The sequence below is a fragment of a genome, unplaced genomic scaffold, assembly GCF_019419815.1.
Source record: "Pyrus x bretschneideri cultivar Hongxiangsu unplaced genomic scaffold, Pyrus_bretschneideri_v1 Contig23, whole genome shotgun sequence".
In the NCBI taxonomy this organism is placed as follows: Eukaryota; Viridiplantae; Streptophyta; class Magnoliopsida; order Rosales; family Rosaceae; genus Pyrus; species Pyrus x bretschneideri.
Window position 1 is genome coordinate 6079015 of NW_025999535.1, and position 18306 is coordinate 6097320.

An 18306-nucleotide genomic window follows, 5' to 3' on the forward strand; every position below is an offset into this window, starting at 1 on the left:
ATTGAAAATAAGAAAAACAAGCAAATAATGAGTTTTCATCTAATTATTCGGCAAGTCTCTTACAATTTATTGAACGAAAATAAAATGTCTAAGCAAGAGTCATGATGTAGACGGATGCATAGACGGATCTAGAGAAACAAAATGAATGGCTAAAAAGACCTAGCCGTATTTTTTTAATTTTCAAATATCTAATAATTAGGATTAGGATCCCTCCCAAGCGAAGGGTGAGGATCCTCCTAAGTAAGCCTATCGGATCGTTGAAATTTTATCCAATAGTTACAATTATTATAATTTTTAGAATGTATAGTCGTTGAATAAAATTTCAATGGACTTGTTGAGAGGTTCCTCACCTTTGACTCGGGAGAGGATGCTAATCCTAATAAAAATCCTTTGGGAGGGTCCTCCCAGAATACGGCCGATGGCGTCCTGAGACGGTTCCGACCTCATCGTTTCGAGTCCTACTCCGCCTCTGCGGGCGAAATGCCGGTATGCATGCCATTCTTGCCGCGCTCTTTAATTCTTTCTCCACAAATTTTGCATTTTTCTTTTTGTTCAGAAACACAATTAAAGTCAGTTAATTGAAAATTTAATCAAAGCAATTTGGGTTGCTGTAAATTGGAAACTACCGTATCTGATGGACATCATTTTGTGATGCTTGATTGTGAACTCATGTCTTTTGTTTTAGTTAATGTTTTTTTTTGTTTTGGTTCAATGTTGTCTGTCTAATTTGTTAGTTGGAATAGACAAATAAGAAGGTTTGGACTTTTGGGATTTCATCATTGAAATTTCATAGATTTTTGCTTTGATATATTCATTGCATCTGTACAAATTGTTCTTTATATGCTTTGTAGCAAAAAAAATGTTGTTAGATGTGGTGTCTCGGGTCATCGTTAACTTGGAGAAGTGTTCTAAACCACTGTACTGAAGTTTTAGGAATCCTTGTCAGGTTCTTCTTGTAATCCACATAGTAGAGACCGAACCGAACAGTGTATCCCATGTTCCATTCCCAGTTGTCGAGCAGTGACCACACAAAATAACCACGCACGTCACAGTTGTCTTGCCTGCATTGATTGAGTTTTCTGTTAAGTTACAATGTTGGAGTTCTAGAAATGTCACGAAATAAAATCACAAAGATATCGAAGTGGGGAGTGGTTATTACCTTATAGCTGCAGATAGGTTCGAGAGATAGTCCCTGTGAAAGGTTATCCTCTTTTCGTCGTTTAAAGCCTTTTCTAAAGGTATGAAACGTTTATTTGGATCATCCATACCTGTGCTCATGCATTTGAACATCTGTTATTTCATGAAACTTTGAATTGTAAGTTGTGAATCTGAATCTAGTCTACTCACCATTTTCTGTTATTATCATCGGGGGGTTCCCATACTTATCTTTCAGGTGTCTTGCCAACTTTCGGATGCCCCATGGGACTATGCGCAACCAGCGGGAAGCTGCCTGGAGGAGGAAGCACCGACGAGCTTTCTTAAATATGAAATCAGTGACTGAATTCAAGGTTTTAGGAAGGGTTTGAGACATACTCTTTCTCCGATTGCCACTCCTCCTTTGTATGCTACAATGAAAGCCAGGTATAATAATAATCAGTTGACATCCTGATTTTGATTCTTTTGTAATTAGGTAGTGCTTGGTCTTCTGGAATGGACCTTGGAATGAAATAGACATTCCATACGCAGGAATATGCCGGATGGAATGCCCATACCATTGCTTGGTCGACAGGAAAAAAAAAATTGGAATGGGCAATTTCCTTTCGCCCAAAGTGTTTTATAATTCCAATTGCTTTCCTTACCAATTTTACTTGTCCTACTTTGACCTTAACTCTTTCAGCGTTCATTCCATTCAATTCCATTCCGGTGATCATTCCAGCAACTAAACACTACAAGCGGGTAGAAAGTGTTTTGGCATCTTACGGGTTGAAATGACTGCAGCATCAGATGTAGCATCCTGCATTATGAACTTTCGAATCCGAGTCCTGTCATTTCGAGCATAATATGTGGTGTAGTGGTTTAGGCCAACAAAGTCCAAGGTTCCAACCAGGAAATTTGAGATATCCTGCGAAATCTCTGGTAGTCTCTTATCCACAAGCTTCTTCATTGAAAGTGGATATTCGCCAAAAAATAGTGGATCAAGGAACCTGATTCACTTTTCTGTGTTATTTGTGTTTATACAATTTTTGGTCTCTGTGACTCATAGAACATTTACAAAGAAATTACCATCCCAATGAAAAATCGATTGCTCTGTGTGCTGCATCTCTGTCCTCATCATTATCAGATGCAGGCTCATACCATTTGGCATCCAATGAAATTCCTACTTGGCCTCCTTGTATCTCCTAGATGGTTCAGTAAAAAAAAAACATAAGTTCCATGTGTCATTTTCTTTAACATATGGCATAAAGTTTACTATTTGAGTTAGGAAGTATAATTTTACAGAAATGAGGGTACCTTGAAAAATTGCCGGTAACTATGATAAGCGGCAGCATGAGACAGGAGGATGTTGTGAGCAACAATGTACGGTTCAGCAGATGAATTTCCCTTCTTACAAAACAAATGGCCAAGAATAGAACATCTCCCCGGAGCTTGTATGCCCAAGTCATAACCTTGGAGTGCATTACCATGAGGCTCGTTGAAGGTGATCCAGTTCTTAACTCTGTCGCCAAAAGTTTTGAAGCAGGTGAAGGCATAATGTTCGAAGTCTTTTCTGTAAGCAAGTGAGGTAAATGTTAAGTCTTTTTCAGCATTTTCAAATCCTTTCCTGCAGCTGTTTGATACTTACATTATGTTTGCACTCAACCACCCTTCATATCTGTCTTCAAGCGCTTGTGGAAGATCCCAGTGATATAGAGTTACAAAAGGTTTGATCCCTAATCGAAAAGAATAGTTTGACCTTCAATAACATTTCATTGAGAAAGAATTATTTTCTTAAAATCAGTTATGGATTTCAATGGCATTGTTAAAGCAATTGAATTGTATTCTTGAAAAAGAATTCTCCATCTAAGAATTATATTCTTATTGAGGTCTCATTGCGTACCTTTTTCGAGTAAAGCATCTATAAGGCTGTTGTAGTAGTTTATTCCTTCTGAGTTGGGTTCTCCTGTTCCGTCTGTTTCAGGTTATTTTCGAAAGCAGTAAGTAATCAGAAGACAGTGAGATAGAGAAAACGAAAATCTGGACAGAATCAAATCTTACTTGGAAAAATTCTCGGCCACGATACTGAGAATCTGTATGCATCCACTCCCATATCCTTCATCAACTCTATATCACTCTGCAAATATCAAGTTTAGTTTAGTAATTTACAATATACTTGAACTCTGCCATTTGTTTACTCTGGATATGTTTTGTGTTATGCTATTATAGTAACACCGTTATAACTTCTATTAAAAATAAAGAATTTTAACGGGGTAAATAAGGGATGAAAGTTCTAATTAGGTTACTCAAAATGACCATTGCACCACTGCGACAAGTTCAGGGGGGCCAATAGTCACTGATTTTTTATTAGGGACCCAAGCTCCAATTAGCCTAAAGTTAAGGGACCGTTGCTCTAATTTTCTCTTAATTTATTATGAAAGACTTGTCTGAACTAAAAAAAGACTTGGAAGAAAAGAAAACTTTGAGACAATCTGCTATCGCTTGTAAGGTTAAAACTCCAGAAAGTCAACTTAGGTCACTGTTATGTTCACCTGAAATCTGTGATATTGATCAACTGCTGTGTCTGCATTGCTGAAGTCCAGAATCCTCCCTGTTAAACAAACAAAACAATCTCAAAGCCGCTTCTTCCGTAAGTTTCTCTTTGTTTTTTGCATATCATTTAAAATGCCTCATTGAATTTGAATTCATACCTGGTTCTTTCGCGAAAGTGTCCCATATGCTAACTCCCTTGTTTCCTTCATTTGCAGCGCCCTCAAACTACACCACATACAAGACCCCATGAATGGTTAAACTGCTATTTGACATGCAAGCTCTGTCGAGATGTTGAAACAGAAACAAAGGAATACCTGGTATGCTGAAGAAGCTGTTCCGAAAACAAACCCGTCGGGGAAATCAGCTCTGCTAAGAGACTCCGCGTTTGCGAAGAGCCTGGCTATCAAAACCAGGACGAGGCATAGTCTCATGGCGTAGTCTTGAGGTTAGCTTCCAGCTTCATGGAGGATTCTGAATTTATAGAGGAAGTAGAATAATAAGCTAGCTTAATTTTAAAGTGAAGGATATGATCCCATTACTCACCAAATTAAAATAAAAAATAAAAATAAAAATAAAAATAAAAAGATTCAAAAATATGTTGGAGGCAGAATTTGGGCAAAAGGGTTCGATATGAGGCAATTCTCTTGCGCTGGAAGGTGACGTGGGGAGGTTGGCTGTTCTTTGTGTGCACGTTACAAACGATAAATTTGGAAATTCAGGCGCTCCTCAGAGGAAGCAACTTTCATGTTTGGTAGGTACTTTAAAGGTTTTTGTTTTAAATATTTTTGTCACTTAGCAGTCTACCAGTAGTTTTTCTACTTGAAATTATAAGATATTAGATTCGAGTTATTTGCTGGACGACCTTGCTATCAAATTATTATGACTATTTATTATGTTACTTAGACCAGATTCTACGTCTCTAAGCACAAATATCTCGTTGAAGGAAAAACAATTTTGAAATTATTATAAAATAATTTCTTTGTCCAAATGATAATATTTAAGCAAGAATCTAAATTTGGAAATTCAGGCGCTCCTCAGGGGAAGCAATTTTCATGTTTGATAGGTACTGTAAAGGTTTTTATTTTAAATTTTATTGTCACTTAGTAGTTACAGTTTACCGGTGTTTTTTCTACATGAAATTATGAGGTCTTAGATTCGAGTTATTTGCTGGACGAATTTGGTATCAAATTATTATGACTAATTTATTATGTGACTTATACCAGATCCTCCATCTCTAAGCACAAATATCTCGTTGAAGGAAAAACAATTTTGGAATTATTATAAATAAAATAAAATCCTCATCTTATTTATTTGTCCAAATGATAAGATTTAAGCAAGAATCTAAACGAAGGACAATCTTAAACCTTGAGCAATGGTACCGTCCACGTCAACCATATAAGTTCTAGTTGGTAGGGAAGATGACTAATATTATATTTTCACCTCCATTGCCTTCTTTCAATTTTTTAATTTTTTTTAATTTTTTTAATTTTGACACCGTGATAGGATAGATACAAGATATTGATGGTCATCTCATCTTACGCATAACCTCATAAAGATTGAGAAGAATATAGGGCCTTGGCGTTCATGAATTGCGTGGAAAATACAAACTTATCACCTTTCAACCTCCAAATCTAGGGAACAAGACGAATATAAGAACAAAGAATATGTGATTTGGGTCGAATAATTTATTTTATTCATTATTTTTATACTTTTTCTCGTTACAAAGTTCTATCCATTCCATGGCTAATAAATAAAAAAGTAGTTTTGACTAGGACACACAGAGATATGGAAAATTAACATTTTAGTGGTGGAGCATCCAGCATTTTGCTTTTGTGACTCGTGAGTGAGTATATTCACATCCGTTTGTGTTTGTGTATTTTTTTTATTTTTCAATTTATCTTTCCAAATTAGTTATTTAATTATAGTCCACGCCCTAATTTTAATTTCTAACCCCAGAATTAAAAAATAATAATAATTGTTTTTAACCTGGGGCTGTTGGGTAGCTTGCTTTCCAAGAAAGCTACGTAAATTTCGGAGACAAAGCCCTGGCTCCCCTTGTAAGGCCTCCGGTTAATCCCTGCCAAGTTGCGTGCCCTCGACTCAGTGTGCCCTGTAGTAGTAGGAGTGAGTTCGGTTTCATTTGATTTTTGGTTTGGTTTGGTTCGCTTTTATTTTTTTTAATAACTTGTAAATAAAATTTAACACAAAAGGCCCATTAATAAGTAGGCCAACAGCACATGGCCCAACAGCTTCTTCCTCTCCACGGGTTGAAGGAGGCCCCGAGAGGGCCGTTGCAGATTCTGGCGACTACGACAAGGTCGGTGCAGGAAATCAGGAAGAATAAGACACCCCGGAAGTAGAAAAACCGTTTGGCCGCAGAGCGTAAATCTCCACGGCCAAACGGTTTTTCGGTTTGGCGGTGAGGATACCCAAATCCAAGTCTTCACCTTCCCACATCCTGAAGACGCCACCCAAGTCCCCAACATCTCCGTCTTCCTCTCTGTCGTGGAAGCTCTAAGGCTTGACGTCCAGCTTTCCCTGGGTTTGCAACGCCACCGTCGAGCAGGGCAGGTCGAAATCGACGACAGCGGGGAGGACGGTAGTGAGCCCTGATTGGACGCTGACGTTATCAGGTTTTTGATCTCGTCAATGTCGGATTGGAAGGATGGATTATAAGAAAATTTTCAAAATGCATTTTGTACGACATGAAGATAATAGTTTGGTATTGTGGTATGGGTAAAATAAAAATTTAACAAAAATAAAAAGTAAAACATAAAATAAATAAAATTAAGGCGTAGGGAGACGCAGCTCGAACTCATGCCCTCAAGAAGGTCCAAAGTGCAATTGAAGCAGTGGAGGCTCGTGAGGTTTAGAGTTTAGGGGTATGTGAATGGTAACAGAAGAATAGTAGCAGGCTGTAAAGATAACATTTCGAGTTTAGAATGTTTCAGCACCTGACGCACCGAAATTCTTTTCTCTCACCACAGCTTAGCGGATAAATGTTTTTTTTTTTTTTTTTTGTCTTTTCGAAAGAAGGAGATACTATGTTAAAAGTTGCAAATTTAGTGTGAATTTTATAATGAGTAATGTTAGGAAGACTAAATTTATATATTAAATTTGTAAACTAAAAGATGTGTCACCAATAAGAAATGAGCACGCTTATCAACGTTTAAATAATAATCCAATCATCAACTTCTATATTATTTAATTTACAAAATTTAGTCTACAATTTTTTTTAGTACATTAATTATTTTACACTAAGGGAAGAGGAAGTTCGGTTAAACCACAAAATGGACAGTCTAATTTGGTATCGAATTCGTCGTCCATGAGATTCGAACCTAAGACCTTTTACTTTCAAGTGAAGATGAATACCACTTGTCCATAGTACTAAGAGCTGGTTTGGTATTGTTGTGCTTTGAAAAAAGTTGCTTCTGCTGTGTTATGAGAATAATTATTTGTGAAATAAAGCAGCAGAGTGTTTGGTAAAGCAGTATTATAGTGTTTGGTAAAATTTTATGTAAAACAGATGTGAAAAAAAAGTCGATTTTTCAAAGTTGGGTTTTGCAGCTTCTTGTTTTTGGTTCTTTTTCACCAAAAACTGTGAAAAAAATGAAGCTAAATGTTTACCAAACACAAAAACAGCTCCCAGATTTTTTTGACATCAGTTTTTTTCATAATCACCTTAGTACCAAACCAGGTCTAAGTAACAATTTAGTCTACAAATTTAGTTTCTCTAATATTACTCTTTTATAATGGATGATAGTTGCTTATAAGGGGACCCCATCCCACAACAATATTTCATCCAACGAACCATTGATTGACCCGTTAGACCATATCTAAAGGAGATGTCAAATTTTGAACATAAAATTTGAATTTGATAGCCTATGTGGTATTTTGACATCTTTTAAGTTTTACTTTTCACCTGATATGTCAAATTAAATTATTATTTTATTTTTTATAACATAAATGGTTAAATGAATAAAAAATTAATAAATAACATTTAATTAATTATTAAATTGCCACCAACAGGAGAGATAGAATCTAAACGAATGCACGGACAACATTCAATATTAATTATAAGAAAAACTAATGAAAATGATTTGAAAACTTTGAGTTTTAATGATAAAGATAAAATAAAGAATAAAATGAATAGTACAAGGATTGACTTTTTAGTGTAAAAATGTGATTTTTCGTTAAAATGAACTTTACCGTGGGTTTTTGGTTAAAACTCTCTTAATTATAATAATGATTAAATTAATAAAAAAACATTTAATAATTAATTAAAAATATTTGAAGCTACTGTCAAATTTGACAACAACCTCTTTGCTGCCAATTCATGTCAGCGCCACATAGGAATTGACATTTCGTTTGGAGAATATTAGTGTGATATTTTATTACTGTTATAATTTATGTGAATATTTTGACATTTCATTTGAAGATGTTTTTAGACTAAACCCTAAACCCTACCCCTTTTAGGCATTACATACTAGAAACGGAGGCCAATTTCGTAACTTCAGCAATTAGCTTCCCAATCTCTCTCATATAGCTGACCTTTCTCTGTCTCTCTCGCTCTCTCCCGAAAATCTACATCCAGGTTTATCGAATAGGGTTTTAGCTTTTAGGCCGTTGCAGCATAGACTCTCAAGCGCAAAGACAATGGCTTTGACACTGCGAGCAGCGGCGGCGGTGGCCGCCGGTTCCACTCGTGGCTTGGGGCGGCTCTTCTCAACAAGTTTCATTCCCCCAATGAACTCTGCAACGCCTTCGGCTCGAGAGCAGGCTGAGCCGAGCACCAACCTCTTCGTCTCCGGTATGTCAATCTCTTCGTCTTTTCCGGCTTTTCCCCTCATTTCCTTCATGTTTACCGATTTATCTCTTATGGGTCATCGGCGTTTTGGTCTATTTTGAATTAATTTGTAAAAAGCTCGCATCTTTGTGTGACTTGTTCAATGATTTTTGAGTTAGCTGCTGAGAAAATGATTACAGGAAATCCTAATTTTGTTTAGACTTATTTGATATGTTAATCACTTTTGGGCAACCTAGAAACTGAACCCCCACTAAATTGATTGGTTTGCTTACTTCGACAATTTAACATTTTGTTTTTAATTACAGAAATCCTAATTAGGTACCAACTGTTGCTTTTCAACTTTCTATGCTTTTTTTTTTCCCTGACAAGCCAAACAGACTGTTACAGAGTTAAAGGTTTGTAACTTCTTAATTATAGACTGATATTAAATGTTGGATATCTACGGTCCGTTTGATAACTAATTCGTTTTTAGTTTTCAATGTTTATGCTTGAAGAATGGTCGTGGAGGTGGGGAGAGAGGGGAAGTAATATAGAAGAATGAATGAAAACAAAATCTTGAAAGTGAACAAACTTTAGTGTTTTTTGTTTTAGTTTTCATCTTCTGTACCTATACATTTCTTCTACGTCTGTCCGACCCTCGTTCCTTCACTTATGTATATCCCTGTATATCTCTCATTTCTTCCATGCATTTCCGCTCCATCCCTAACAAAAAAAATAAAAACTAAAACCAAAAACCAAAAATGAAATTGTTATTAAACGGGCCATAAATTTTGAGTTTTTGTGATCTCTTTCTTTGACATTTGTCTTTAGCAGTTGTTTTTTTTTTTTCTTCGTATAGGTTTACTGTCAGGTATAATAGAATAAATAGTATCTTTTGGAAATGATTGTTTACTCCTCAGTCAATGTTATTTGTGAATGTGCAAATGACTGATGTATTTAGTGAGTATGAAAGTTGATTCTGAAAATCCATGAACCACTTGATGCTAACAATGGATAGTCGACTCTTCATTAACGAGCTAATGTTTTGTTTCCCATGGCCCGTCAGTCAGATGTAGTTTTGAATTTTTTTTTTTTTTCATTAGTAAGGGTTGGAAGTGCAAATTTATTTTTTAAGGCAACAATTTATTTTTTGTTAAGCACAGGAAGAGTTTCAGAGCTTATCCATGTACATTGATGATCTTGAAGGCAATTTCTTTGTCTTCCATGTATTTTTAGATTAAATCTTTCATCCTTTGTTTAGTTGATAAGTGCCTCGCAGACTTTAGTAGTCTAGATTCATTTACACTTGAGTTTCCTTTTGGTTTACTATGATTTTTATTAGGTCACTTATCTGTTTGTTTTCAGGGCTCAGCAAACGTACTACTACAGAAAAATTACACGAAGCCTTTTCTCAGTTTGGTGAAGTAGTTCATGGTGTGTAGTTATCCTTCACAATTGTTATCTTTATTAATGATTTCTATAGTAAATATTTACTAATGATTCTCTGCTGTTTACAGCTAGAGTGGTAACTGATCGAGTATCAGGATATTCCAAGGGGTTTGGTTTTGTAAAGTATGCTACCCTAGAAGATGCTGCCAAAGGCATAGAAGGGATGGATGGAAAGGTCAGTTGACAGTATTCCTTGCACCGTTAAAGTTTGTTAGACACTACACGATAAGTCAGTGAAAATACAATATTTTGGCGATGCAATATGGCTTCTCCCAACCCAACAAAAGGGTTCTCTATATTTGTTGGGGTAGCCTTGTTCCATTGGATGTACTGACACTCAAACGCCAGAACTATAAAAAAGAAAGATGTTTAACAAATTGAAAATCTTCCTTCTAAAAAAATATTTCATCAATTCTTCAGGAAAATGTTTTCAGTTACTTCCCGCTGGCTCAAGGCAAACAGAATGCACATACTTTGCTTCCATTCAGAAGGAAGCTCTAAGACTGATATAAGCACAATATAAGAAATTTCCAGTCGGGGCCCTCATGATTACATTACCTTAACATTTCAAGCACCGAAGCAGTTTTAGCATACTTAGTTTTCTTTCAAAGACGTATCTGGAACTCTCCTTGAACCAAAAAATTATGTTTACTTTTTCTGACTAACAAAAAGCCACTTCATCTTATTCTGCATGCTCCACATTTTTTTCATCTTTCACTCTATGGAGTTCCATGGCATGGAAGTTCCAATAAGCTAATGCAATTATCTCATGACCAAACTTTGCTGCATGTTCATCCCATAACCTGCGGACCACATGGTCTCGTGTCCAAAGATCATTAGCCACCAGATTGTCACGTTGTTCAAACTCACAATTGCAGGAAGCTTTTACAAATTTGAAAATAAGATTTCATAATTTTGACATTATATATATTTAGTTATCTTGTTATTTGTTATTGCTGCAATATTTTTTTCTTGCATTCATTGAACAAAACAAACACTATTGATGCCTGTTTGGGAATTTACTTAACTTGTAAGGCCCTTTAAAATACAAAAGTGTTCAGATATTACTTATCACCCTTTCTCTGGCACTGCTACTTTTTAGGGGTTTTGTTTATTAATGTCGATTCAGCCTTCCTCCTCCATTGATAGTGGGAATGGTTGTCCATTTATTTGTTATCAATATTTAGTATACACACTTTTCTATCTTGGAACTGAAGTTTTTGTTTTGTTTGTGTGTAGTTTCTTGATGGTTGGGTCATATTTGCTGAATACGCAAGACCCAGACAGCCAACTCCACCACCTCAGAACAATATGGCTTCACCATATAGCCGTTATTAAATCCTGTGTCCAAGGCGAGAAAGCTTGTCAGGTTAATAATATTTATCACCAGCTGGAATTCATTGATCATACTTCATCATTTTTCGGTTTAAGGTTGGGTGGTCTTCATTGCCTGGAATTTCATAAATGAGGTGGGGATTGTCCTAATCTGACAACCAATCAAGATTAGGAAGTCAAATGTAGCATCATTCATATGTTTTAATGTAGTCTGCAAGACTGTTTGCTTTTGTCAACATGTAGCGGAACTTCTACTGATATATCATATATTCTAGACCTCTTTTTGAACTTGAACGGTAGATGACTTTGCTTGTTGGCTGTCTGGTATTGTATTATTCTTCGAAAAAAAAAACTAGAAATTAAAGTTCACCAATTCCTTTGTATCTTCAATTTGTGTGAAGGGTATTCAGTTTCTCTGAGCTTGAGGCTGATGCCTCGTAAGCGTTTCAGGCATGAGGCATCTAGAATTTGTTGAGTAGTTGAAATCCGAGTTTGAGTTCATTTATGAGGTAGGAGTCCATGCTGCGATGTGAGCCGATCATTATTATTGGCCTTTCTATGTAAGGTATGTGGCTTCCTTCGTCATCTTTGTGCGATATGTGATTAGTGCTACTGATTGGCATTAAGCCTAAGCTATTACTCAATTAAGTAGTGATGGTCCCGATTGTCTTCCCCAGCAGTGCCCAGTCCTAATCCTCGTGATAATTATCCTTGGGGCTATTGATTAATTGTTGCCATTAGGCCTAAGTCGGTACTGGTCCCTCTTATGTTTCTCATCGATGCCAAGTTTCTTAATAAGGTCATCCTAACCATGTTAGCTCCTATCAAGTCGGCTTTCGTGGTGTGTGTCCTGCCTTGTCTCGTTGAGATCGTTTGGTATGTAGCGATTGGTCGACCCGATTATCAGAAAGAAATCCTCATTTTCCATGGTTTTCCAGTTGCAAGTTTGTAGGGTAATTCAGTGTCGTATCTGTATGATCTGGCACTTCAAGTTTAGTGTGTTTTGGACTTTTGGTAGACACATACATATGGTGGCTAGATGCAGATGAATTTCGCTAGAACAGTACAAACTCAGTCTTTGATGGCTTCTCCTGCCCTTAACTACACGAGTGCAGGTGTGGCCTTAGTCGGCCAATTGCGTTCACACAATTTCGTGACATGCCCCAATGGCCGTCGAGCACCGCCTTGTGATCGAAGCAACCGGAGAAAATTTCTGGCCGTGAAAGTGACCAGACATTGGATATTTTGAAGTTAATGCCTCGTCATCGAATTAGGACAAACAAATCGTTTTTTGGTTGAATGGAAATTAGAGGGGGAATGAGAAAACAATATTAGATGAGTCCTCGTTTCTCAGCAGCTATGCAGCAAGCATTTTTGGGGACAACTGGTCCTGTCAGATTTAGTGAGTCACAGATGCTTGAATTGTGGCTTTCTTTCAAAAATGATATTTAGCAGAAAGAAAGAATATTTTGGTATAAGTTGGGATTAAATGAATGAAGTCTGAGACGAGTAGGATTCTCTTCCTGTTTTTTTTTTCTTTCCTTTTCTCCTCTCCCATTTAAACGGTCACGGTTAAGTCACGTTAACATCTTATATTAAGGTTTTTTTATAGAGAGAGAAGGACAAAATGGGAAGTGTGAGAGGAGGGAAGGAAATGGGAGGAGAATAGAAGGAAAGAGAATCATATTTGGTAACTACTGTTTCGTTTGCTAGAATCAAAATTGTGGTGGAAATGAATTTGGATTGTTGAGAAGGTTGCATATTGTACTCCCTTCACCCTTTTACGTGGTTCAAAATGAGGAATGCTTGCGTTAGTCACTCGTATTGTGTCGGGCTATCCCTGACTGATACGAGTCTTATGGATGCAACTCATAATACTATTGGACAACTGTAAATAATAATGTAAGAGGAGGGATTTTACAGTCAAAACAAACTCGAAACCTCTTCCAAAATTAAGAAGAAAAATATTGCAGAACTAAAATCATAGAATTAGGTCTAAGAAATAAATGAAAATAACTCGTTGCTGGGCTGCTAGGCATTTCTATAAATAACAAGTTCAAATGTGGCACGTTTTTGTTGATTGATCCAATTCGCCTTGTTATTAATATACACAAAACGTGTAGTGTATTTGTTAGATTGTAGTGGATGGAGCAAAAGTTGGCCAACATATTGTTTATCCCCGTAGGCAAAGCACTGCGAGTAACCTTTGTCATGTGGCAATCCGACGTCAAAGATTATGACCCATCAATTGAATTTATTTATTTTATAAAGATTAAGTACCTAAAACTCTTCAACGATTTAATGTCATTCTAAATTGGTCTCAATCTTTTAAAACATTCGAAACAAGTGCCCAATCTATTGAAAATGTCATATCCGTTAAGTTCAGATAATTTTTTTGCTAAATGTACATGTGGCAACAATGAGTCTCACTTTTTAACTTACCGTGACACAAACAATAATAATAATAACTTAAAAAACGACACGAAGATGAGAAAAAAAAAAAAAACAAACAAACAAATTCACAAATAAAATGAAAGACAAAATGAAGATCGGGAAATATTGAGCCCCTGCCACCTCCAAGCTCAATCTACCACCGAAACCCCATCCCAACCTTTGTGCTAATCTTGAAAGCTGTGATTGGCCTAGTTAATTTAACAAAAATTAAATTAGGGTCTAACGAATGTGACATTTTTAATAGGTTAGATGTTTTGTTCGGAATGTTTAAAAAGGTTAAGACTAATTTGGAATGACACTAAAAAGTTGGGGGGTTTTAAGTACTTAGTCCATTATATAATTTAGAGGAGTTTAAGAATTTGTTGAAAATATTAATACGTGACAATAATCAGATGGGGCTTGTAGGATAATTGGGTATTTTTGTGGGTGAGGTTCTTGAATAAAAATGACCTCTATTGACATAAATTTGAATAATTTGTCGCCCTTTATTTGGGGCATGTTTATGCTTTTTTAATTTAGGTTTTGGTAAGTTATGCACACCAAGTAATATTATTGGTAGAATTTTAAAAAGTCATAAGTGGTGTGTTATCTTGGGGGATGGTGTCTTCTTGTTTAAACTTATTACGTTTTATGTTTAGACTTTAATTATTATTTTTTTATTTGTGTAGCATAAAATAATAATATCGGTGGCATTTAAGAATAAATCCATAAGAGCCAAATTCCATACCTTTGTCATAACTTGATTACCCACCACAAGTCCAGGACTGCGAACCACATCAAAGCAATTTGTAATTACGTATCAACCATATACAAAGTGACACTTTTTTGTTTTTTTTACTTTTTATTTTTTGTTTTTTTTTTGAGAAAAAAAGTGACGCATATTTTGAATAAGAAAAGTGGCATTTACAAGTCACTTTATGAAGGAATTAGATTCCATCTGGATTCATCTTGTGAGACCTTAAGAATTATTACATTTTAGTCATTTATCGTGTATTGTATGGTCAGAAATTATTTAACTTTTTTATTTAAAATTAAATAAAAATAATATCCAACAAAAAATAATCACACGATATACAATTAATAATTAAAATGTGAAAATCCCTAAGATTCCAACAAAATGAATCAAGAGAGAATCCGCTTCCTTTTCTTTCTGAAGTTCACATTCTAAATATACAAAATTTAATAAATTGAAAAGCTGACGTGATGTAACCTTTATACAATCACAGTTGGCGATCATTAATTTTTTATTTTATTTATTTATGTTTTACGGTGTTGTTTTCAAGTGATTACATGAAGTATTTAAAGAGTTAATTGCCTTGTGTCATTTAAGAATAAGCATGCCTTTCAACATGAAAAATAAAATGTCCCACATATTATTATGTTAAGGGTACGACGTGGTTAGGGCGGCTATAGGGAGAATCCACCGAGGCAGTCAACTTAAGTGAAAGACATTCATTTTTACTTATAGGCAAAAAGTCTTAAGTTCGATTTTCGTCAAAAACGAATTTGAATCACATTATTACTAGTCATTGTAAGGCTAAACTCATCTCCACTCTCTGAGTGTAGATGACATCGTTTGTTCAAAAAAAAAAAAAACAGTTGTTTGTAAATGCATAAATAAGAATGACACTCATTTCTTACAATTTCATTCATCAAAACACATGCCATTAGTCCTAACAAATCCAACCCTCTACTACAGTGGTGAAAAGGTGATGAGCTATTGCAAGACAGCGCAGGTTTAAACCCAGTCGTTAGTTAATTTAACATCTAATCTAATAAAAATCTAGCGTTTAACAAAGAAAAAAAAAAAAAAAGCATGGAAACTCTCTTTTATGCCATTTTTTTTGTCCGTTGCACGCCCCTACCACTTGCGCTATAAAATACGTTTTTACTTGCACATCTTACCCATTAAAAATTTATTTGATAATTAAGAAGTAGATTTGAATTGATAAGGATCAAAATCATGGGGCTCTTTATATGTATTTTCTATACTTCCTCTTTCCGCAATATTTTATCTTAACAAATCATGTGGCCCCCGAATATTGAATCAAAATATTGATTCAATTTACAAAACAAGTATATTGAATCAAATTGTCAAATTTTCTTTGTAGACAGAGCCACAGAGATGCACTACTACACACCATGTCATTCCATAAATTCATTATGATTGGAAATAAGAGAAAGACGTAATGAAATAGATTCATTTTTAGCATAACGTTTCTGTTTAATAATATAATATATTTAAGTTTTTGTTCAAATGATTTTACTATTAGATCATAATGCCACATGCAGGCATGATAGTGAACTAGTTCTATGTAAGTTACACGGTCGAAAACAGGGGCACAATTGTAATAATCCCACAAAACCATGCCCAGTCTGATCGCATGCTTAAGATAAATCCCAACATATCCACCCAAACCAAACGCATTATAAAATCCTCGCTCTCCCACAAAAACCAGAGGAGAGCCAGGAACAAAGTCCACTCCCCAAAACCTTCCATCTCTTCAGCCTGAAACTAAATAGCCTGAACCGTAGACGAAAATGAGATCCCGCCAATGGCACAAACCGTAAATCTCAACAATTTCGAGCCCCTCTTTCACACAATTCTCAGGTGACGCACATCGTAACAGCAAAATCACGCCATGAAGTTCTTTTTAGAGTTCGTCTCGTGCTGCAGGGCCACTCGCCCCTCAACATCCACCAGCGAGCCGGCTCCGCTTTCTGAGGAGACGAGGTCACTGGTGAGGGCGCCGAGCCGAATGATACGCTGCAGCAGAAAGCGCAGGAGCTCAGTAAATTCGTGCGACTGGAGGCCGTCGCTAAGCTCAATTTCCGAGGATAACGTTGCTGCGATGGTGGTGGATCGAACGGCTGGGATCGAGAGATCCGTGAAGAGGAAGAGCGGTCATGATCGAACAAAAGTTCAGGTCCGCAGCCACGACGAAGATTACGGGTACGTGAATAGTAAAATATAGTAAATAGCAAAATAGTAAAAGCATCGGATGTTTTGCTTTCTTTAGACCACGACGTTGTTTCATTTGTGTTTGGTTTTGTTATTAGAAAATTGTTAACCACACTCCCATTTTTTCCCTAACATACTTCACTCTTTGTTTCAAATAATGGGATTTAATAAATCAAACGAAACCAGGAAACATAATTAAATTAAATTGATTAGTTATCATTTCTCTTATTATTGGTTGTAAAATTGATTACATATTGTATGGAGTTTTTTTCAGGCGAGCTTCATTTGCGATTCCGGCGTTCTCTCCGATGCCTTTTATGTTTTGATATCATGGGATGAACTTGCAATAGCAGCCGGTTATTCGTGCTCGAAACTGGGTGGGATAATGAAATGAGAGTGAGTGTATATGAACTTTAGGAAAATAACAATTAAAAAGCCTTCTTGTATTGTACCATTGTACTCGAATAGTACATTTGTATATTTTCCATTTATTTGTTTATGTTTCCAATTGTTCATCCAATCCACTTACATTTGGCTTTTGTTTCATAACTCAAGTTGAGTCTAATTAAATGCTAGACTGGAAATTAAGTTTAACTGGAAATTGTTTTGTTTATAATTTTAATAAGGTAGAATATTAAACTTAAAAACAAAACAATTTAAGGCAGAATATTGCTCTTAAAAAAAACAATTTCCAATTAAAATTCTCTTCAAGAGTAAGAGATTTCAAATTCAATCCGACCACGACAAAAGAAAATAAAATTTTCAAATTTCATGACAAAAGAAGAGATCCCAAAAATTAATACAGAACCTTTCAACAGTCTTGAAACAAGGTTTCCTATATCGCATCACTACCTTAGTCTGTCCAAGGTGTATAGTATTAGGGAGTTGATGCAAATGTTCATACATGGTAAACCGTTGGATATCATATCATCATGGACTGGCAATATTTGTTTATATTAACGTAGAAAGTGAAGAGCGGGATATAAATATGTCGTTTTAATTTTCATTGAGCCTGCAAGATTAGAGATAGATAAGCTGAGCAGCCATAGATCGTCAAATGAATCACCCTTTCAACTTAACAGAGTGACTCATAGTCTATTGCGTAATCTGTTGGAAATGGAGCATAATCTAGTTCATTAAGTTTTTTGTTGACAAAATTTGGAAGGATTCATATTTTTGCCCCAAGGGTTGGGAGAGTCTAATAGACGGATCCACGGGGCTTTGTTGTTGTTGTGATCGTCAACTACTAGCTAAAAAGGCACTTCACTAAAAAAAATGCACATGCATGGCAATTGGCAAAAGTAGCGTCTGATCCAATTCAGCCTTGTTTGGTTTGTCAAAGTTATGAAAACTGGGGTCACTCTAGTTTATGTTTTATTAGAATATTCTAAAATTAATTGGCAATAAGATAGAGAGGCTAAAAATTAATTAAACTACGTACTTAGCAAAGCTTCATTTTTCGATGCATGTACTCTCTACAGGGGCAGCTGGATTGTAGTTGCTTCGCTTATATACGTCGTCAAAATTAAGAAAATATGAATTTAAGTAATTGGCAGCTGGATGGTAGGAGGCTAAGCTGTTGACAATGGGAGGTTTTTGCCTTCGGAAGAGAAGCAGATTGAAATTATAAGTG

General features: G+C 35.8%; 3 protein-coding genes and 2 long non-coding RNA genes across 6 annotated transcripts; 4 read left to right on the plus strand and 1 right to left on the minus strand.

Moving 5' to 3' along the window:
• Positions 1-332: 332 nt before the first annotated feature.
• LOC125478048 lies at positions 333-2005 on the plus strand. The gene is made up of 3 exons (XR_007258885.1): positions 333-486; positions 1394-1581; positions 1838-2005. It is a non-coding gene; the product is annotated as an uncharacterized LOC125478048 (long non-coding RNA).
• LOC125478047 (putative beta-glucosidase 41) lies at positions 749-4143 on the minus strand. Its single transcript, XM_048585760.1, has 13 exons — positions 4002-4143; positions 3846-3912; positions 3687-3745; positions 3196-3271; positions 3038-3109; positions 2783-2870; positions 2452-2707; positions 2224-2339; positions 1921-2144; positions 1534-1565; positions 1348-1450; positions 1160-1268; positions 749-1061 (listed from the first exon to the last, which is right to left on the minus strand). Exons 1-13 carry the CDS (start codon positions 4116-4118, stop codon positions 866-868), a joined length of 1515 nt encoding a protein of 504 aa, XP_048441717.1. The 5' UTR covers positions 4119-4143; the 3' UTR covers positions 749-865.
• LOC125478049 lies at positions 2581-4580 on the plus strand. 2 transcript variants are annotated; one of them, XR_007258887.1, is made up of 4 exons: positions 2581-2722; positions 2824-2861; positions 3119-3229; positions 3903-4580. It is a non-coding gene; the product is annotated as an uncharacterized LOC125478049 (long non-coding RNA). The 2 variants fall into 2 exon arrangements; XR_007258886.1 differs by having other exon boundaries at positions 2701-2861.
• Positions 4581-8228: 3648 nt separating this feature from the next.
• On the plus strand, positions 8229-11551 carry LOC125477964 (organelle RRM domain-containing protein 2, mitochondrial-like). Its single transcript, XM_048585502.1, has 4 exons — positions 8229-8497; positions 9839-9907; positions 9991-10097; positions 11162-11551. The coding sequence occupies exons 1-4, from the start codon at positions 8344-8346 to the stop codon at positions 11258-11260; spliced, it is 429 nt and encodes a 142-aa protein (XP_048441459.1). The 5' UTR covers positions 8229-8343; the 3' UTR covers positions 11261-11551.
• Positions 11552-16147: 4596 nt separating this feature from the next.
• LOC103938205 lies at positions 16148-17219 on the plus strand. Its single transcript, XM_009348203.3, has 2 exons — positions 16148-16664; positions 16948-17219. Exons 1-2 carry the CDS (start codon positions 16354-16356, stop codon positions 16997-16999), a joined length of 363 nt encoding a protein of 120 aa, XP_009346478.2. The 5' UTR covers positions 16148-16353; the 3' UTR covers positions 17000-17219.
• Positions 17220-18306: the final 1087 nt, after the last annotated feature.